Source organism: Melozone crissalis, unplaced genomic scaffold (genome assembly GCF_028551555.1).
Source record: "Melozone crissalis strain CALT ecotype California unplaced genomic scaffold, PUWL_Pcris_2 ptg000036l_1, whole genome shotgun sequence".
Taxonomy (NCBI): domain Eukaryota; kingdom Metazoa; phylum Chordata; class Aves; order Passeriformes; family Passerellidae; genus Melozone; species Melozone crissalis.
The window spans coordinates 14699299-14721468 of record NW_026535814.1 but is presented as its reverse complement, the minus strand read 5'-3'; the positions used below and the strand labels follow the sequence as shown (position 1 = coordinate 14721468).

At 41.0% G+C, this 22170-nt stretch overlaps 1 protein-coding gene across 1 annotated transcript; it reads right to left on the bottom strand.

Annotated features, from left to right (window-relative positions):
• Positions 1-381: 381 nt before the first annotated feature.
• Positions 382-21235, bottom strand: KIF24 (kinesin family member 24). The gene is made up of 12 exons (XM_054283521.1): positions 20622-21235; positions 17206-17395; positions 15868-15965; positions 14417-14632; positions 13201-13288; positions 11087-11208; positions 9447-9552; positions 7584-7655; positions 6801-6910; positions 3718-5898; positions 2710-2803; positions 382-522 (listed from the first exon to the last, which is right to left on the bottom strand). Exons 1-12 carry the CDS (start codon positions 21233-21235, stop codon positions 382-384), a joined length of 4032 nt encoding a protein of 1343 aa, XP_054139496.1.
• Between the last annotated feature and the right edge of the window lie 935 nt (positions 21236-22170).

Below are 22170 nucleotides of genomic sequence, written 5' to 3'. Positions count from 1 at the left end.
TGAGCATTTCTGTTCTGACCTTTATCTGGCTTCAAAGTTGTTTCCCTTACTTGGGAATTGCAGGATTGCCTTTAACATGTGAGACGCTGCTATGATACATTAACACCACTTGACTGCTACTTGGTGAGATATTTAAAGGCTGCTGAATTGTTACTGTTCAGAATGTGGTTTACTGATATTAATGAAATACAAAGCTTATGGTGCTAATTAGTCATCTCTCATTTACTCAGAATTCACTCCACTCTTATATAAAACACACGCTAGTCACAAACATATCAAACCAAAACCTATCCCCTACCACCCACACTCTGCAGCACCAGGTGTAGCAAAGTGCTGGCTGGCGTTTCCTGAAGCTGCTCCAGTGCATGTGCAAGCAAAGGTCTAAATGGATGGACGTGTTTGCAGTGGTTTGTCAGTGCCAGGGGAGGCTGAACACAGCTGAAGCTGGGCTCGCATTGTTTGGACACACTTTGACTTCAGCACCAAGATTTCATCCAGCGTGGCCATGAAATTCTGAAAATCCTGGCAAGGAGAGCACAAGGAAACAGTAGGGAACAGTATCAGTAGGTTGAAAAAAATCAGAGTATTTCTTACACTGCAGCAGAACGTAAAAGTGTTCTGCAGACTAGTAGATTAAATCAGCATTTCCTTATTAAGTCACAGCCCTCACAGACAAAGGTCAGTGCCTCTAAATACCAAGGTTCACTGACTCTGGTAGTTTTATCTGTTAGTGAAATTGCAGCTCATGTAGTGGCTTAAAAATAAAGCAGCTGCTGTCACTCTTTTACTCTGGTTAGATTTTCAAAGGTTTGGTACCGGGACTGGTCATCCAGTTTTACTATGTACTGAACTCTGTTCCTGACACCACTCATGTTGAATTTATCAATTATGAAAATAAATGGTGAGTTAGGCCACTATGGATCAGACATTATAGCCCAATCCTGAGAAATGCAAGGGATTTATGTCCCATCAGGTCAGGGGGCATGGCTGCAGGTCTGCCATGAGCAATTCTAGCACCGTACCCAGCCTCAGGCCAGGGAACTCTACCTTTCATAGCCACATGGATAAAAACCAGTATGGAACTTTGATTAAAACTAGAGTTTTCATCCTTTTTTAACTAGGGCTTGTATTAGTAAGGGAGTACTTGGACATGCTTGGCTCTCCAGCTGAGAGTAGTTTGGTGCCTTTGTTCACAGGTCTGTGCCAGAGAAGCTGGGAGGTGTCAGCTTCCCCAGGGCTGGGAAATTCAGCTGCTGTGTATGAAAATCAATCATGCAAAAGCTTATTTGGCAGTACTCCAGCTGTATCTCCTGCACTGCATCTCTGTCCTGCAGGGAAATCAGGACAGCGATGAAGACTAGCCCAGCTGCTGTGGCATATTTTTCTTAAACACTTTAAATATTGCTTTGTTCAGTGTGCGTCTGATCTTGGCAGGAGCTTCTCCTGCAGACAAAGTTTCATGGCTGGAGAAGTTGAAACCATCTGCAAATGGAAGGAGAGAAGCTGATGCATGAAGCCCAAGCACATTTCATTACCCAAAAAAGGTCATGCTGTGAAATAAAACTACAGGGTATGTTATTCAGGCACTGCTGGGAGGCCTGGCAAGCTTGTAAAAATTCTGCTAGCCTGAAAATAACTGCTTGCTACAAGGGGCAAATAAATGCAGGGGGAGAGATGGTGCTCAGTGACTAACAGACTTAAGAAGAACAATCTCAAAGATGAAAAAAAATTAAGAAGATGAAAGATAGCTTTGTTTCACTGCATTGTCTGCCACAAAACTAATACAGTTTATGTCTCCTGTGATGCTTTATGACCTGTTTGTTATCTGTAAAACAGCATATGCAGCTTGAAGTCACAGTGAATAAGCCACATGGTGGCCTCACTCCAAAGTCCCTGAGGGAAGAGTCCCCTGTACTTCAGATCTGAACTGTGACAGGAATTGAAATGGTTTGATAATGCAATGCAGCAATGGAGCTTGGCTTTACTGAGAAGCAGAGGGAACTGGGAAGGCAGGAGTTCTCACTGGAAAATGTTCATAGTCTGGGTTTTCACATAGGTGTGACAGGCATCTGTTGGGATACAGGAGAAACAGAGAACTGGGATTGCCTAGGTAGCAGTGGGACCATGCAGGTGCCAGTTTTTAGGTCTAGGGTACACCACTGTCATCTGAGGCAAAGACAAGCCAAGAAACACTTGAGTAACCAAAGCCAAGAGTGTGTGAGGCACAAGCCACAGTGGTCAGAACACTGGAGTAAGCCAGGCCCAGGCTGTTGGCACACCTGCAGTGTGAGAGGCAAAGAGGCTTCCAGAGGGAAGAGCCAAATCCCACCAGTGTCCTGCCCTAGGGGTGGGCTCTGTTCTGTGGGGTTGGCTTCCTTGTCCCAGCCTGTAAGAACTAAAACATCACAGGGACAGATGGCCTGTCTGGTACAGTCTGCCCCTTGATGTGAGATAAGGGAAGGCTCTCTTATCAGAGACAAGGGCTTCAGGGTTGGCCCATCTATCTCCTGCTCCCCAAGGGCCTGTCAGAGTGGAGAGTGGCAACCACAGCAGGCACTGAAAATGAGAGGCCTCTCCCAGGACTAAGACAGGCCTTGGAGAAGGGCTTGAACTGACAAGGAGCAGCACATCACCAATTCAAGTTAATAATCTCTAAGATTAATTTATGCAAGCTCAATGGCCACCAAAACCATAATTTGAAACACTTACCATTGCTGACATCTGATTTATCAAGCACTCCTCTTTGAAGCACAGGTGTGCCAGTTCATCCAGCTGCTGCTGATGAGCACGAATTAGAGCCTTTCTGATTAACAAAAAACACACACTGGTTACACAGCCTGTAGTGTAATCACTGCTTGTAATCACAGCTGGCCTCAATAAACCTTCAAAAAGAGGAATACCCCATAGGAAGCCTTGCTGTCCTGTGTCCCTGGCACTCAGGAAGGGCACACCAGTGCTCCATGAAGTGCACTGGACTGCACTGGTGTGGGCTTCAGGATGAGCTGGGTGACTGAGGGCTGCTCACAGAGGAGTGACCACAGCCCCTCCTCAGCACAGGCAGCACACAACTGCTTTTCACTGTAGGAGAATCAAGGAGCACAACTAATTATTGTGTCTAATCAATAGGTGAAATGGTTTATGGCCATGAGTCTGTAAGTAATTCCAGTGAGAAACAGGCTGAGCAGGAAGGCAGTGCTGTGTTGATTCCTCTGAGCAAGTTCCACTGACCAAAAATGTATTTTCAGTCAAGGGAATGCAGCCCAGTCCCTGGGAGCTGACATTGGCAGCTCAGAGTACTCAGAAGCTTTATATCTACATCTTCAGTGACTGTTCAGCTGCCCTAGCAGCTTTTCTTTTCATTGATGAAACAGCTATAACCTGATTCTTGATGGAAGGTTTTGATATATTTTAGGTACTTTACAGCTTATAGTAAGCCATTTAATGCAGTTTGTATTATAATAGTTATTCCTCTAGCATTATCCTAGAACAATATAATAATTGGCTTCCTGTGAGATTTTAAAATATCTCTAAATAAAAGCAACCATATATTTTTAAGATAATTACTGTAAATTATGATGAATCTTATAATTATTTAATAGAATGATTACCTATTGGTTTTTTAAGTACATAGGAGTATGACATACAAAAAAACGCAAATGTATCACATGTCCAGATTTCCTAAGTTTCACTACAAACTTCATGATAAGCAAGACTTACTGTGCCTTTTCTAGGGCTTCCCTCTGCCGTTTCCCCATCTCTGATGCAGCACGTGGAGAACAGGTGCTGGACAGCTGTGAGGGGCATTTTGCATTTACTATTGGCTTATTATCTTTGGTTGCAAATCCTGCATCTGCAGCAAAAGTCTCCTGTGTAAAAATACTCTGCTTTGACTTGTTTTTAAGCAACCCTGTCTCCTTATTGCTGAACGATGACTTGGCAGGGTCTTCAAAATGGGTGAGGTCCTCATTCCTCGCTCCTGGCTTGGGCTGCTGCAGCCGGCTGCTCTCCTGAGAGGGGGTCTCTGGCCCGGGGACGGCGGATCCAGCTGGGGATCCAGCTGTGGATGTTTCTGTCGGGTCACGTTCAAGAAACAAACTGCGCCGGACCCCCTGCTTGGACAAAACTGATCGCAGGTGGCAGCAGCACGGCTTCACACGGCCACAGGTGGGTGGGAGGTTCTTGTTCTTGGCTTGACAGGAGCCCAGCAGGGCACAGAGCCTTTCCCCGTGGCCGGGCTGCTCCGCCAGTTCCAGCATGCTGTCAGTCATGGATCTGCTCCTGGTGCACTGCCAGCCCTCGTCCTCAAAGCTGGTCTGGGTGTCACTGTCTGGCACCTGCTTCTCGCTGTGGGGCTGCTCTTGGTTGGAAGTTGCTTTCTCTGTTTTAGTTGTGTCCTCACCATCAAGAGATGACACCTGGGGCAGGGTCATGAGCTCAGAGGTGAAGTCTGAGGAACAACTGGAGGAAACGTAGTGGCTGACTCCATTTTTTTGAGCTTTCCAATTTACATCTCCTCCTACAAGAGTAGCCTTTTTAGCCAACGTGGATTCTTCCTTCTCCTCATGCTGGAGATCAAACTCTTTGCACTCTGGAGTTCCTGATTTCAATACAGGAGATACACACGGGGTTGAAGCATCTGTTTCTGGAGTTAAGGTGGCTTCACTGGAGTAAACAAGACGTTTGTGTTTGGACTTGTTCTCTTTGTGATCAGCTAGGAAGTCCTTGCCATTTCTCCAGCTGCAAGCAGGATCTTCCTGCAGACAGTAAGGTTTTTCTGCAGTATTGCTGGGAGGGAATTCAGCTAAGTCATAGCTCCAGTCTGCAGGAGTTTTGCTGCAGCCTGCATTTTTAATGGGTTCCTCTACTGCTGAGCGGCCCTCACTACAATCCCAGCTGTCATCTAATCTGTGATCTTCCGTGGGTATTGAATATTTAAAAAATAAATCCTGCCGCTTTTGGCCTTTTTGCTCCTCTTCGGTTCCTTGCTCTCTTTCATGAAGGAAAAATGAATGTTGACTGGATTTGCTGCTATTTTCTCTTTTCACACTCTTTTGACTACAGACAGGTGAGAAAGAATCTTCACTGAAATCACTGTCATCCAGATCTTCCTGCTGTATCCACTCTTTGCTCTGCCCTTCAGTTGGAGGTAGGCTCAGCTCCTGCTTCAATTGAATCTCCTCAGGCTTGTACTGCATTAAAAACCTTTCAAGGGGCTGATAGTTCAATTTTTGCTTTAGAATAGGGGGTTGCTGAAACTGCTGGTGATAAAGACGTAAATGCTCTTCCCTTTCCTTCTGATATGGAGGCAGATATGTCCACGGTTCAACAGACTGTTTAGCAAAAGTATTTCCCCATTCCTGTTCGCTTTGGAGATTGCCATCTCCAGAGGAATTATCGTCATTAGGAACAAATTGTTTCTGAAGAGGTTGCACTGTCTGAATTTTCAGGCACTGGACAGGTGTTCTGTTTTGCATATACTTGTCTTGCTGGCCACTCTCTTCTTTGGCAATGAAATCCTCCACTGAGGAACTCTTTTCAGGGAGGGGGGATAGGTAACTTTTCTTCAGGGGATGTGTTATTTCTAGGACTCCCTTAACTGGGGTGGTGTGGTGGAAGCAGGGAGTGCTGGTATCTTCTATGTAGGCATGTCCTTTGCCAGTTCCCTTGGGGGTAGAGGTAAGAGGGACACCAGGTGGCTGGAGTGTTGCAGGATATGCCTTTGGTTTTGCAGCACTTGAGGGATGCTGTAGGCCTAGCTTCACTTTCTTTGGAGAACTCTTTTCCCCAGGTGGCAAAAAGGGAGAGCCTGGGATAAGCCTTGGAGATACAGTTCCAGCTTTACGACGCCTTTTTGTGACAGGGGCAGGGTATCTAATCCCTCTCCTCAGCTCTTTGACCCTGTAAAAAAGAGGCTGGATTTAGAAGATGTCAGGCTTTCAGATAAATAACAGCGTCTTCAGAACAAACTAATGCTATCACATACTAAGACTAAATATTGAATTCAACATCGTGGTTTGTTTTCTGTCTCTGATCTTCACAGGTATCAAAACCCTTCTGCTAAAATTCCTGGACTTTTGGAAAAATCTATGGCAGTCTTTTTAAGCTTTTCCTTGAGCAGTGCAAAATGGGTCAAGTGAGTGGAAATGACCTCAGTTTCAGTGCAAGTGCATTTCCACACATTATAATGCAGCAGAACCAGCTAGTGTCCTACACAGCACATCACAGAGTCCCACAAGGCTCAAAGCAGGACTTTTGAAGTAGTTGCAGTGGGGCTTCATAGCTCAGGCGAGTCTGCTCGTGGATCAGACTCAGCAGTACAGCTGGAAGAGATGACTGACTGGTATCACCCTTTTGCCTACCACCCTGACCCTCAGCTGCTCCCTCCCTCTGCTCCTCTTGCCCCTCAAGCTGTGTCTTGTCCTTTTAAGACCAGCATTGCACAGCTTGTAATTTACTTCCTGCTCTGTAGGAGGGAGGGCGACACATTCTAAGTAGAATCAAAATACAAAACTAAATCAAAACTTTTGATTGCTAAGGTCAGTAATCCTGCAGTTACAGGGCACACAGTGATATTTTCATCACTGAAGGCAGCCATCAGAAAGTACTTACAAGACCCAAAAAATTTAAGACAAAACATAAGAGTTGGAAAAAGAAACTATTTTATTAGCTTTTTAAAGATTCTGTTTCTTGCCTAAATCAACCTTTTCAATTCAACTATAATAAAATGTAATGGCAAACATCACACATTGCTTTTTACTTTGTGATTTTCACCCTGGCAAGAACTGAGCTTCACCTCCTACCTGTCAGCATATCGCAGAGTGTTCAGGGTGTGCTCTGCAGCTAGGTTGCTTGGTGAAACATTGGCTATCATACATGTCTTGGAATTGCCAATGAAAGAGTCTTTCAGCACCTAGAGTTTGAAGGAAAAAGAAATTGGGTTCTTAGTAGTTCATGTCTCCTGTACATCCTGTAAATGAACAACATCTACAGAAGAAATTCAACATGAGGTAGTGGCTTTTTAATTTTTTTGATAAATGTAGTCCTCTTGTCTTAGTTTTTCTTGCCTTTATTTATTTATAGTTTAAAATGAATGCAGGTATTAATTAGAGCTCTAAACAAGCCCTAGTTTCAGATTCTGCAAGGGTGCCAATATGGTTTAAGGAATAAAGCAAAAGTTACAACTGAAGTAAAGAACTATTGATGAAAGCTCCAAGGACAGCAATTGAATAGAAGATGCAGGATTGTATTCAGACTGTGGGAAGATGGATGGTAACTCTGTATGAGTCTGGACGGTGGTGTTTGGGGTTTTGTTTGGTTTCAGCTCTTGGCTTGTTTCTTTTTTTCCCATGCCAGTCCCCACTGTTGGCTGGAGGAAATCGGCAGTTGACTTTAATTCTGCGATTACCTTTAAAATTAAAATTTACAAAAGCTATGCATTTGCTCTCTTCCTCAAGAGAGGAAGAAGTTACTGAACTATGCCATCTATTTATTTATTTATTTATTTATTTATTTATTTATTTGATTTTTTGCTTATTTTTGTCCTCAGCAGGGAAACCTCTCCTCTTGCTTTCTGCTCATCTTACCAGAGTTAACTTGCTTTGCCGGAAAGGAGTATGCACTTGTTCCTGATCCAACGCCCGAATGCATTCCTTTAGCTACCAAAAGAAGGAAAAAACAGAAGAGGAAAACAGATCAGTCATGCACTGGCAAGGATCTGAACAAAATCAAACCAAGCCTACCCAGGTCCTGTGTCACTTTGACTCCTACTATGTGCTGTCCCTTGCAAGGTCAATTTGTGCCCTGCCTGATGGCCCCGTGGGCAGCACCAGATGCAAGGAGCAAGCACACACATTGAGCACACATGGAGCCCCACAGAGCTGCTGCCTGCACTATATCTAGCTAGTCTGAAGCCAGACTGGGTGTAGCCTAGACTATGCTGCAGCTTGCAGGGCAGGTGTACCCAAAGGACAGAGCTTTTTGAGCTACCTCTCTTATTTTCTTTCTTCTCAAGATAGCAGATTACTGTATTGTCATGGTGATACTGCCATCAAGCATTTACAGCCTTTCTACATTTTACAAACTCCCACTGAAAATGACACTTATTCTCACTTTCACAGCATTTTATCAAAAACTGCACCTGTAACAAGTAAGAGATTAAACTATTGTAATTCTTTAGTTTGGCTCTCATAGTTGCAGTGTCTGAAAGTCTTCCACTTGAAAACATGAATATTCCAACCAGCAGCAGACTTGAGATTTCATGGGTTAAAAGGTCTGAACAGAGTGTTATGATCATTGAGGCCAGAGCTAGGTTTTACAGGTTGCAGGTTACAAAGATTTACCCAAAGCTGTTTTTTATATTTAATTCAGTCACTACTTGTTGATTGTCCAGGTATCTTCTTAGCTTCACACAATACCAAAAATGTACAGACTCTGATTTTACAGTTTCTTTTAAAAGAATTTCATGGGCTTAGGATTCTCAGGAATCACACAATTGTTTAGGCTGGAGCAGACCTTCAAGATCAGACTTCTTTCTATAGAGGTACCAACTCCCCATGACACTCAGTTACTCACCAGCAAGTACTCAAGAAAGCATGAAGTACAGAAACACATTCACTTCTCAGGCTACCTCCCCAGCACAAATACTAATATTCCAGTGCAGGAAGAGCCTCTGTGCAAAAGAGCATCTACATTCCCAAAGCAGAGCAAGCTACCTCCTATTTACAACACACTAAGAGGTACAGCTGTGTGCAGACTTCTGCTCTGCTGGCTCCTACCCTGGAACCTAAATCACCTTCAGCCTGGCTTAGAGAAGCCCCCAGTCACCACGGAGCCCTGCTTGTTTGCATTAGAGAAGGTGTAAACCTTTCTGCAGCATTTACACTTTTAGGCACTTCTGCTTTATCTTAGATGGCATTTTTCTGCTCCTTTGTCCCTCTTTGCCTGACTAAGGACACTTAAAAAGACACTTTGCCTCAGGAGTGCATTTCTTCTTGTTCCTTTCTCCCCACACATAAATTGATCGTTTTTATGCTCTTAAGTACTTTATTCCTGATTTGAAAGAGAAGCCTAAGTGGTAAAAATAACTGGCAGGAACAGATATGCTTTCATTAAACAAACATGGCAATTCCAAGCCAGTATTCTTTAGAAGGGCCAATACCTTCTATATTAAATGTGGGACACTTATACTACACCTAACATTGTCCATGCTATGTTTGCCTGCCTGGCAGTAAGAACAGATTAAAAATACTTAATTTTTATAAGGATATCTCTTCCTTCTTAAATTGTTTTTCAGTCATGAGACGTATTAAACTGAACACACTTAGTACCTTGGTTATTTTTTCCTCTCCATGGAATACATGCATACATTATTCTGTGGTTCATTTTTATCCTAAAATACATGCTAGTAATTAAATACAAAACTTTCCCCAGACATAATAGTAGCTTACTGCCAAAAGACTTTGGTTTATTTCTGCTCCTTCCATTTTTGTTTGTCGATCCTTTTCTTTGGCATCAGCTGCTCTTTCACTGCCAGCCAAGTCAATGAATGATATCCTAGAAAAAACAAAGTTGCATTTATCTTAGGGGCTTTTCTCCCCTCTTCTTTTTTTCTTTATTAAACCAGCAGGCTGAAACACAAGGCATTAGAACAGTGATTAGAAATAACTACTTTTGAACAACAGGAAACATCCATTGGAAATATCTGAGATACCAAAATAAGCATAGGAGCAGGAACCGTGTCAGAGCATCTTAACATTAAATAATATAAAGTGTAGTTACATGCGATGACAGTGCTCCACAGTTTAATGGATAAGCTCTGTAAAGTACAACACATTCATCTTTCCAGATAATCACTGTGTGTGTAGTTTCCTAAGAACAGGGCTACAAGAAATTGTAAATGTTTTGATTTGTCCTTCCAGGTAAAACAGACAACTGCCATGTCAGATGGAAATTCAGGACAACAGAAATTTCCAGTGTAGCAATACACTGAGCTTTCAGTGATCCCTGCTGTTTCTTTCCACAGAACTCCATTACTCCCTTTCACACTCCCCAGCTCTGGGTGCCAGCTGCTGTACTGACTGTGGCACTGTATCTTTGTCTTTGTCCTTTCTCTTTTTCTGTAACACCCCTGACATTTTTTATCGGCACATCTTGGCACCCTTCCCTCAGTTCAGCTCCACCTCCCTTTCAGACACACAACCCCCCCCCCAGTTCAAATGCCACACCTACATAAACCTCTATACTTTTATTTCTAAGCCTGCCTGTTCTATCTTTTGCTCTCTTCAGTGTTTGTGGCCCCCCCATTTTGTCTTATGCTCAAAATTAGATCCTGGGAAAGAAGACAGTGTGGTAGCTAATGGAAGGAGGTGTTAGCAGGATTTTGTGATACTTGGCAGTAATGCAGATGCACAGACATTCTTCCTCAGACCTATTTCTTGAGGTTGTTTACTATGGAGAAAAGATGACTGAAAGAGGTACAATTCATTTTTGAATACATAAAGTGGGTGCCACAAGTGCAAGTAAACTGCTCTTTCTGTCTGCTGCAGATAGCATCAGAGTCACACACTCAAATTATCATGGATGTTTATGTGAGGTACTCTGATTCTTCTGGCCAAAGGCAAACATTTGTTGTGGAATTATCTCCACCTGGGCTGGTCATCCCACACTCCCTTTGTAGTCAATTACAGGACAGAAATGCTTTGAGGGGCAAATGCACCTGACATAATTTACTGCAGGGATCTCAGAAATGGCAACTTCATTCTACTGACTTCAAAGGTGGTGAGTTCACATGTGGGTAAGTACACTGCAGGTGTCTACCTTTAGCCAAATTAAACACTGAAGATGAGGGGATGGATTTGATTGTCAAACTCCTTCACTGGAAATTTTTATGAACAATTTTGACAAAGCTCTTGCAGATGTGCCTAAAACATTCTCCTTGGAAACAGAGAAAGGACTGTGGAACTTTTTGTAGTCTCTTTTAACCCCGTCTTCTAATTTAACTCACACTTGCGCACTAACACCTCCTCTTTGTCTCTTGGATGTCCCTGGGCTTGACATCAGCACTGAACACTTCTGCTTCCAGTCTTACCTCCCAAATGCCCTGTTGCTTGTGTCTTTAATTTGAATTTGGATGATAGCATGAGACCGAGAGGAATCTGAGTTGACAGCAGTAACTCCTGTGCTACGTTCTTTTCCTCCCTTCAAAATCACCTGCAAAATAAGGGGGACAAAATCCAAATGAATTGTAAATAAAACCACAATCTCTGAGAAAGACATCTTGTCCTCCTAAGGTGAGGAAACATTGTGAGGGAAGGTGCACTACAGCCTTAAGATTTGGTGGAAGGCAGTAGAGGTAGACTGGATCCCTTCCAATATTTCTTTCAGAGCTTTGTGCATGGACTTGTTTGTAGTGACACTACAGAGCTTAAAGAGCTACACTGCTTAAAGAGTTGCACAGCTAGTAACAATCTGTTGCACACACTCACTTGTATTTGCAAAATATTAAAATTATAAAATGAAATTCTTTCTTATATTGCTGGCATACTTTTCTAGTACTACAGATACAATCTAAGAGACTTATGAGTTTGACTATTTTTTGTGTTCTTTTAAAATTTTACTTTCTTATGTAGTAGATGAGTACAGTTATCCAGAAAGTCACATACAAATTTATGAACTGCCAAAACCTTTCTATATTTCCAAAACTAAAAAAAAAAAAATTATGCCAGAGTAAGGAACAAACTAAAAGATTAATTATTCTCAACAAAACAGTGAAACAAGAAAACAAGGAAGGAAGGCAAGGCAGGAGGATAAAGGCTCCTTCAAGATACAAATCTGGATAATTCTTTTTTGAAAACTTTTAAGGACTGTTGCAGAAAGTCTAACATTGACTGCAGCAGGGCATTCATAGAAAAGCCATTAATTTTGCTTCTAGCTGCAAGAACAAATCAAAATATTGCCCAGCAAAATCAATACATTCTCAGCTGATAGATGTGAATTATTCATGCTTTTCAGTGGCCAGTTCTCAATGAGCAACAAAACCACCCACTGCAGCTTCTGAGCTTTATATGAGTGCTACGTGAAGACAATTTCTGAATCAAAGCCAACATCAATGAGTAGTGACTAACCAGGGATGCATTCAAAGCTCCATATGATATATTTCCATATATCTGTTGCAGAATACTCAGAAGTTCTGAGTCAAGCCAGTGACTCAGAGATTTCTGTGTTCAAAAGGGCCTGTGAACAAAGTATTTTTCCCCCTCAGGATATGTGTAAAAATTAAGTAATTTAATAGCTCTTCTGTGTGTGGGATGTGATAATACCAAGGAATTGCAAATCAACCATGTAGTAAATTTGCACCCTAACTTGCAGAAGTATCACCAGCTTGGAGTTAATGGAAGTATCCTGAAGCTTGGAGTTAATGGGAAGATGAACAACTAAATTGAGTGCAATATCAGTGGACAACACTATGACAATTTTAATGAGCCAGTTACAGTATCAGGCACTTGTAATTGACACTACCTTATGAAAATAAAAAAAAGAATTAAGTTATGCAAAGTCAGGCTAAATAGAAAGTAGATTTAATCAGCTTGCTTGCTGCAAGACAATACAGAAAATTTGCCAGTGTCCTTTTAGAGTTCAGCCAGGTAGGGAAGAAAACTGAAGCCTTGTTCTTGGTGAATGTTTAAAAATGTTTAAGCTACTGTTTAAAAATCTTAATTTTACTTGGATGTTATCATGCACACACATAAGCAGCATTTTAATCCTAATTCAGACAAAATATCTCAATCTTAAGTATTTTCTAATGTCTGTTTCTAATAATTTTCAAATTTATATATTCTGTGCAAAAACCACATATCTTTTATATACAAAAACCTAAGTTCATAGACCCACAAGACACCACACTGGGAGAAAATACATATCCAGCTTTCAAGGTCCCTTACTGGGACACTATTTAACTTCTGGAATCTTTCCCTATGGAACGGCAGCAGAAGTGACAGCTTGTTAGCATGTGGCTAACACAAGAAACAGCTTCATGAATAAAGACATTTTTAATAGAGCCCCTTGGTGCCTCGCTGGGGTTGCCAATTTCAGGGCCTTAAACAGGAACATACACTTGTGCTACACAGTAAATAATCTCTGTGACACACCTCACAAATAAGCAAATTGGGCTGCAGAAGACAAAGAACAAATCCCAAACATTACCTCCAACAGCTCATCTACAGAATCCACCTGAACCTCCCTCAGTCCAACTATCTGAACGACGTGCTTGCCATCTTCTCTTGCAAAAAGCCTGACAAGAGAACAATGTAAAAAAGAAGATCTCTGAAATCTTAGAAACCAGCAATGAAAACACACGTCCGTGCCATGACACTGAGAAAATGCAATCAGGGCTACTGACAGGGGAGAGGCCCTGCTATCATTAATTTATTTCCAGAGCTGAAGAGGTACTTAATTTATGACAAGTATCACTGACATTTCACTGCTAAAGAGACATTACCAATGCATTTCTGCTAGTTCAAGAATACAATAAAGCAGGGAAGTAAATTACCATGTTTACATGTTAGAGCTCCTGTCTCCCTTTAAACTACTTCTCAGGCTCCTCTAAGTCCTCAAACTGTAAGTTGTTTTCTGTTCATATTCTAAGGACTTTTGCACAGGATTTTAAAGCAGCTCCTACGGCCTTAGAGTCATATTTCAGCACCACCTCCAGAGGCTTGCTGGGCTGAGTCACTGGGCTGCCAAGCAAAGATGCCCAGGGAGAAGGAGAGCTGGCTCTGCAGAGTCCAGCACTTAGGAGATCAACAGGATCTTCAGAGACTGGACTGGCAAGAGCCAAATCTCCACTGGCACAGCAGGAGGGACAGCCACAGTTTATGCTTGACCAGGGAAAGACAAGGACTCCACAATGGTTGACACATGACAGGCTGTCCAAACAAGTTGTGGATGTCCAACGCCCAAAAATGTTCAAGGCCAGGTTGGATGGGGCTTGGAGCAACCTGGTCTAGTGGAAGTTGTCCCTGACCAGAGCAGCAGGGGGGGAACAAGATGATCTTTAAGGTTCCTTCTCAAAATGTTCTATGATTTTAAGACAGGAACTTCTGGCCACAAGAAGCTAGTTTCTCTTCCCATGGATGTTCAGCTATTATCTTATTACAGTGTAAGCAAGAGCCTGAGCTTGTATCTCAAACCTAAGTCCTTATTTTTCCCCAAAACAACAAACCAGAAGTCCCTATCAATGTCACAGTATCTACTGTCAGAACTTGCTATTCTCCCCAAGTATCTCCTGTGAACAACCCTAATTAAATATATAACATTTACTATAAATGCTAGTATGTTAAATGTAATCACATGAAAACAGGAAATGATTTCCAAACAATAACCAAATGATTCACAACCACAGGCTTGTAGGAAATCATACCTTTGCCTTCCATTTAGCAGATCATAAAGGTGTCCACAGTAGATCTCATAAAAACTGATCAGAACCACCTGCTCTTTCCTGGATGGTGATGCTTCCAGGTACCTAAAGATGTCCTGGGCAGCCAGGGCATAGAGTCCTGGGGTCCGGTGATTCCCTATCATGGTGTAAGTCTTGCCAGCACCAGTCTGCCCGTACGCAAAGCAAGTTGCATTGCCTCTGTGAAGACAGCATATGTGTTCAGTGAGACATCTGATTCATTCATATCTATTAAATAATATTCTGCAATGCTGGTATCTATCTATAGCAGCCCCTTAGCAATGAGGTTTGGTCTGCTGCCCTCTCTGGGAAAATGCAGGATGCTTAACAATGATTTCCAAGTAGAGATCTGATGTAGCACAAGATGCTGGCTCTCTTCCTTTCTTTTCCTTTCCTTTCCCTGCCCCTTTTAAAAAAAAAGATTTTGCACCTTGCTCAGTACTCCTGGCAGAGGAATGGGTAAAAATGTAGGGCTGCAATAATCACAGCAAACAATTTCTTGCCAGTTTAGATTGCAGACTGGCCTCACCATGGTGTCAGATTAAATGAATGCTGGCAGGAGGGATGGAAAAGTAAGGGGAAAGCTGGGAAAAAAATAACATAATTTCTTCTAATGGTGGCATTACTGGACCAGCAGAATTGTGGCTTTAGTGATTACGGCACAGCAAGATACAAGCCTCATTCTCTGTTCTCACTTTCCTTTTCTCAAGAGCATGATACTCGGTCTCTGTTGATGACACTTGGAGATTTTCAGTAACAGAATGCTCCATTTTGTTAATTTTCAATATGGATATGTCATATTTTCCTTCAAAGACTCAAAGTAATTATATTCAAGTATATATTCAATATATATATATATAACCTTGCATAGCAATAAGATGCCTCATGTAAAGCCACCATAAATTTCCCATTAATCAGGAAGTATGTAATTACAATTAAACCTCTAAGCAAATATAAATCAACAAAAATAAATCACAAGGTTATTCATAATTTCTATTACCTTGTGAACTGTACAAATACATGTAAAAATATTTCTCAGTAGTCTCAGGAAAGAGGTAACACTATTTCTCTACTGATGAGTGTGCTCTGCCACACAGGAGCCTTTGTTAGAGTGAACATGAGAGCTCAGAAATCCTGGGGCACGTGTTTTTATTCTAGCCTGACCATGCTGTCACGTTGTTGCAATTGAGTTCAATTTAACCACCTTCTGTAATTGGGATTTGTCACTTAGCGTGAAGAAAGTTTTCCTTGATTTACTTTTGTCAAAATTGCATCTGAAAGGGGGAAGGCATGTGGCAAACGTGAAATGGAGGTACATTTCAAAAGATGAAACGCATAAAGGAAAATTCAGGCATAGACATAAAACTGGAAAACAACAAAACAAAAAATAACCAATGTAAGCACTGATGCCCTACCCGTTAAAAATATGCTGAATGAGAGGATAAGCTGTCTTCATGTACACATCCTGGTTGGTACATGACTCCTCGAAGACTTCATCAAAACAAAAAACATGCTAAAAAACAAAGATAATCTTTATATGAGCATGAATATGTTTCACTTCCCCTCCAACTCCATTCAAAGGTAAAATAAAATAATGAAAGTCTTTCCAGTGACTTCATACAGCTTTGGATTAGGTAGAGAGTGATCTAGCACACTTAATATGCAGCACAAATCATGTAGGAACACACCAGTCAAGAGATTCAGGGTAGGGGGAAAAAAAAGAAAACAAAAATGCCTCAATTTCCCGTCACTCTGAAGCATAACACGCCAGAGCCTTTTAACAAGAAACAAAAAAAAGCTAATTAAAGAAAACCTATTCATGAAATGAATCAGTCTACAGAGGTACTGTCAGACTGTAACAGTAAAAAGAACTGAGAGTCAACTCTTGACTCTCTCAAAATTAGTTCTCACTTGTGACTTAGTTGTGATTAATTGCCTCTGTTCTTAAAAAGTTTTGTGCCAGAGAAGAAAGAAGCTGCTCCTAAGCAAAGCGACATTGTCTGAACTCAAAAGGGAGCAAGAAAATCAAAACTTCCCACACTCCAGATCAGACTCAAAGAAGCAGGGTCTGTGGAAATGATTCAGCATGTGTCCCGCTGTAAAAGGTGGCACGTGAACTGGGCCTGAGAGAGATCTGAAATTTTACCAGATACTTCAAACAGTTGTTACTAGGGCCCAGATTGTAAAAATAACACTCAGCAGAGTGAGAATAGCTTGCTGCCTCTACCAATCAGTTCTGTTCCTGGTGCTGTCTGTCAGTCACAAGTGAGAATTTGAACTATGACAGCACAAAGTATTTGGGATTAAGAGACAAAGACAAAAGGGAACTTCATTTTCAAAAGCATTTGTGAAAAATGGAAGGGAGGGGATGAGGGTATGTATGATTCATTGAAAGAGACCTACAGTGCTTAAACAGTGAAAGGGAACTCCTCACTGAAGTACCTGGAAAGCCATCCGCAGGCACTTCTCCTTCAGCAATGGCATGTAGCAGAGGGCTTATTTTGCCACATACAAAGTTCCAAGAGACATACTTCTAGACCTTAAAATTCTGGGCTCAGTTTTGCTGGCACAGTCTGGCATAAATCAGAAGCAACTCAAATATAGGCAACTCTGAGCTAAATCAAAAGCCCACCACCCATTTCAGTTTAACAAATACTAATAGCCCTTTTCTGGTTTCCCTCATGGAAACTCCAGCTTTACCCTTCCATGCAAGTGACTGGCCCATAAACACAACCTTCAATGGAGAATGTTACCTGTAAAATGTATTGTGTAAGATCAACTGCCTCCTTCCTCTCGTGCAGAAGTAGGGTTTCCTGATCTTTCACTGTGATTATATTTGCCTCCCCACGTCTCTCCTCCCTCAGGCAGAGAGGACGTTTTCGGACACACACTCTGATTTTGTCACTCTCTGTCCATGGAGTCTCTTTGTCGAAAGTATTGGATCTACAACAATAATGGAGTAATGGATCTACAACATTTTAAAATCAAGTTACAACAGAATCTAAAATACGCCTGAATTTGTTACATTTACCACAGAATGTTTCTGCTCTTAATGCCTATCAAAAAACTCCATAACACATCTCATTTTTACATGATGCAGTTTCTGATTATTTTTCCTTAACAGACTGATGCTTCCTGTACATTTCTGTTAAAGGAATAGTTATGTTTGTACAGCTACACTCCTGTACTTGCTGCTGGACTGACATATTTTCAGTTGTACACAAACATGAGATGGAAGCTGACATAATATCCAAGTTAATGAAATGAAATTTAATCTTGTGCAATTATTTGCACTCATGATTAATCACTTAATCATGTACAACGAAAATATGAATTGATCTTGAAAAGGAAAAGATACAATACTTAGCTGCTCTTCCTCTCACGTTGGACTCTTTTCTTCCCATTATAGACTGTCCAACTGGTTACAAGTAAATGACTCAAACTGGCAAATCAGATAGTATCACCATGTTCCTATTTAGCTCAAAAAAGAAAAATACTGATCTCATCCTTGTCTCCCCTTTGGTCTTTTTTCATAAAAGGGTTATGTGGTTTTAGACCATAAACAAAGTTGTGCTCTGATGTTTCAGCAATTTTACTTTAGTCCCCTTCCAGACACCTCATACACAGGAGGTGATTTCATGTTTCATTGATTAACCTGCTGCGTACAGCATTTTGTGAACAGAATAGGTTTGAATTAACCAAAGTGTATTCAATATATCTCTCCCTTCTTCAAGCTGTCTTCAGCCAAATCAGTAACAATTTTCAGCCTGGATTTGCATTTCAAATAATCAAGCCCCAACTTGCCCAAAAGCAGTGTTTCTGCCACACTGTCCAGATGCCAAAATCTCTTAGCGTAGCAGCTGAAAACTCATATATACCAGTTGTCTAACAAACTGTAACCCACAAGCTACTCAACATCTCATTAACATCCACATGCTTGTGGTATCATTGCTGTTGTGCTCCATGATTCCCCAGAAGCACATGAGATGCACATTTAAATCTCAAGATATGTCTTTGAAGACCCCACACGAGCATTCTTCATTTGTCATTAGACTCCCTTTAATTTTAGTACAGCTTTCCCGTGCAGTCCAGGATCAGGCTGTGCATTTAGATGGAAAATTCTTTTGTCGGAAAAGAAAAGCAATGACACTTGAAATAAGATGCTCCATAAGCTGGTGTGAGCTTATGCATATCACTAGGCACCAAATGTTATCCAACAAATGATCAGAAGCTCTGAAGTTTAATTCTGGTGCCAGAGGGCATAATTGGTGACCTGCAGCAAGAGCCTGTTGTGCTCTAAGAGCTTGAAGCAGAAAGGATTGCAGTATTTGGAGAAAAAAAACCCCGAAAATTTAGAGATTCAGTAATAAGAAAAAAGGAATAATTTTTTTCTAGTACAGAGGAACATTTTTGTTGAGTTTATTTTGCATGGGAATAGAATGCACATTAATTCTATATGCTGAACCCAAAGTTTGTATTTCTTACTAACTCTTTTAAAATATAAATTGTATTTTACAATAAAACAATGTTTCATTACTAGGAAAAAAAGTCAAACAGCAGTCATGACACAGATCATCAGAAATCTAACTGAATAATAGGTCAGAAGGACAATTATGTCTTTGCATAATCAAGTTATTTGCTGTGGGCAAGTTTAAAATAAATTTGAACATATTAAAAGAGCTCTTTGTCCTTCTGCTATCTGAAATATTATCTGTGTTTTCCAATATTCCTCATAGATTAGGTGAGCCTTCACAGCGGTCAAATCCCAAGGTGCCATGGGAATGGATGGATTCAGCAAAGCAGTTAAGCATTTGCAAAACAGGAATCAAACCTGAGTGTAAGCATGCTGCTCCAAGCCTGCCTGAAATGCACAACTCTCCAAACACGAGAAAATTAAGTTGAGGCATTTCAGGAGGAGGATGCAGAAAGCCCACGAGATGAGCCATAATGCTTAATACAGATGAATGTGTTTGCAAAAGAGAACAAGGAAAGAGAGAACAATGAAGCACATGTCTCTATTGCAGGATTAAAAATCTTTAACTCCTTTACTTGAGGCATTAGGTTTAATAATGTATCATTTTTTAATTTGCCAAGATTATAAATCCTGTCCTTTTAGTTGCACATTGGCTCATCTTCCAGAAGAGACAGAGAATACACCCAGATGTCAATATATATTGGAATATATATTCTCCAGAAGATGGGAATGAATTTTTTTTCCAGCTAAGGAGAGTTATAAACCTGTCTTGCCTTTCAGTTAAGTGCTCTACTTACTGTGTCAGCTTAGTACTTTTCCACCGTGGCAGCAGCATCTATCCCTCCAGACTACATGCACTCCAGGTGGGAGCTGTAATTGACACCTCAACTCCATGGATCATTCCCTGTACCAAATCTTTCTCCACAACCTTCCCAGACCAGACCTAACTTCATAAAACTACCTCTTTTCATTGCATATTAACTACCATGACTGCATTGCAAAAGCTAGATACTGGTATTATGCGGGATGGGGTGTACGTGCCTGTGGTGAATCAGGAAAAAAATATTTACTGCTTTAAAAATGTTGCCAGGGTAGATTTACCAGTGGTTCATGATAACCCCAGCCCCTTCAGTACCAAACACTGGGAAAAGTATGGAAGTTACAGATCACATGCCTAGGGAGCAGCTGCAAGGCATCCCTCTCACCACCAGGTCTGTAACCCTTCCCAGCTGCATTCATTTTGCTTCCTTTTAAATCTTCAGTTCATAAATTTCTTTATAAACAAATATAGCCATCAAAGCTTGTATCCTTTTTACCAAGAAAAGCTTGACAAATTTAACAACAGGCAATTCTGTATTTTGGAAAAATAATGTTTTAAAAAAATAGTCCCATGGAAAGACAAAGATTGGCTCAAATACCAAGAAAAGAAAGCCTTAAATCCTGAAAGACAATAAAGACTATTCTTAGACAACCTTGGTGAGTAGCAGCTGGTCAAATTCAGATGATTCCTTCTATAAGACTCAGAGAGTTGGAAATGCCTATTAATATCTTTCTTGCCTGTAAGACTTTGCATTGCTCTGTAGTGCTTGGATTGCTTATTTGGAGGTGAGGAACACAGATTCTGCTCCACAATTAAGAAAGAATCAATTATGACTAACCTGAAGTATTAGCAAAATAAAGGTGAGTGATTATTACCTGATACAGGAATGAGGTAGTCCATAATTATACCCTGAAATATGAGTTACTCTTTGTACAATAGGAACTTCAGAATCGCCCAGGAGAGGAGCAATATCATCAGAAACTGTTGGACAGCTCAGGTCATTTTTTGTACCTATTCCAGCAATATTTAGGTCTCTTCTAGTTAATCTGATCGGTTCTGGATTGTGTGGTGGGATGTGTCCCAGCATTTCCCCCACACTGTCCTTCTCTTGACTGGCACTGAAATCAGATGACTGATACAACTCTGGTTCAGAGTCTTTAACTGTTCCATCATTTTCTCCACAAAAGGACTCGAAACGCAGCTGTCTGCAGGGTCCTGACTTGGTCACCTGAGGCTGAATGAAAAGGCCATGTGGTTGAAAATCCTGCTTGCTTAAGTTTGCAGCGCCTTCTTCTTGTGTGTATTTGATTATTCTAATGAGGTGGAAAAGACGTTTGCGGTCATTTATGTCATGGACCCCCAGTTTGGAGTAATCTTCCAGGGCAACCTCGGCAAGCTCATCAATTGTCTCAACACCAAAGGCAGCCAAGTGGGGATAGTATTTTTCAAGTTCTGCTTCACAAAGGCATTCGTAAAGGCATGATGCCATCTTCAACATAGAGCCTACAAGAAATTAAACAAAATAAACATTAGAATAACATGAAACACCACATCAGACAAAGTTACTAATTAAGAAACTGCACGTTTCCTGATGCCATTACTTGCACTTAGGCTACAAGCTTGTTTAACTCCAAGTTTACATACACTAGACCGACAAACACTAAAGAAAATAGCCATAACAACAATAAAGTAAAACATGAAACACATCTTTTATCCATGAAACTGTATTTTAAAATTACATACAATATACAACATGTGAGAAATGCACAAGGCAATATTACTCACTGCCACAGAGTTCCTACACGCCTGATGTCTACTTGATGAATGCCACAGCTACTGAAACCCAGTCCTCAAGCTATAGAATGTAAAATGCCTAATTTTAGACAGTCAATTTAATATCAAGGCACATGGTCTAACGTGGTTCAGCTACCCCTGGTTAACTAACCAGAGGAGAAAAAATTGTACTTGTTCTCACCTCAAGCTGCCTAATTAAGACCATTCATCTTACAGATGAACTATAGCAAAGTTGCAGTTTTGTTGTGTACCTTTCTGTTTCATGAATCCTCTGAGCATTTCTGAGTCTCCTTGACAGAAAAACCAAAAAAAAAAAAAAATTCTGCAAAATCTGAAAGACAGCATTTCTCTAAATCTATATATGCCACTGGAATGCAATACTTGCATTCCTGGGAAACCCAAAAAAAGAAACATGAATCACTGAAAAGTATGCCCCATATCCCCCAACTTCTTCACTTATGTCTTACTGGCAATGCATGGTGCAGCTGTCTGTATGCCAATGGATTAATATCTGCAGATATTTTTACTTCTTCCATAAAACACAAAAATGATAGCACTTCAAGTATTTGCTGCCCACTGCCTTCTCATATCTTTGTTCAGTCTAGGACCTTAACAAATACTGCTCTTACT

Excerpts from the sequence above, each read along its gene's own strand:
- KIF24 (XM_054283521.1), bottom strand. The coding sequence starts at position 21,235 with ATGGCATCATGCCTTTACGAATGCCTTTGTGAAGCAGAACTTGAAAAA. Across the intron at positions 17,396-20,621 it reads CTACCTCATTCCTGTATCAG|ATCCAATACTTTCGACAAAG; the intron begins GTAATAATCACT and ends TTATTGTTGTAG. Across the intron at positions 11,209-13,200 it reads CTGTAGATGAGCTGTTGGAG|GTGATTTTGAAGGGAGGAAA; the intron begins GTAATGTTTGGG and ends CTTATTTTGCAG.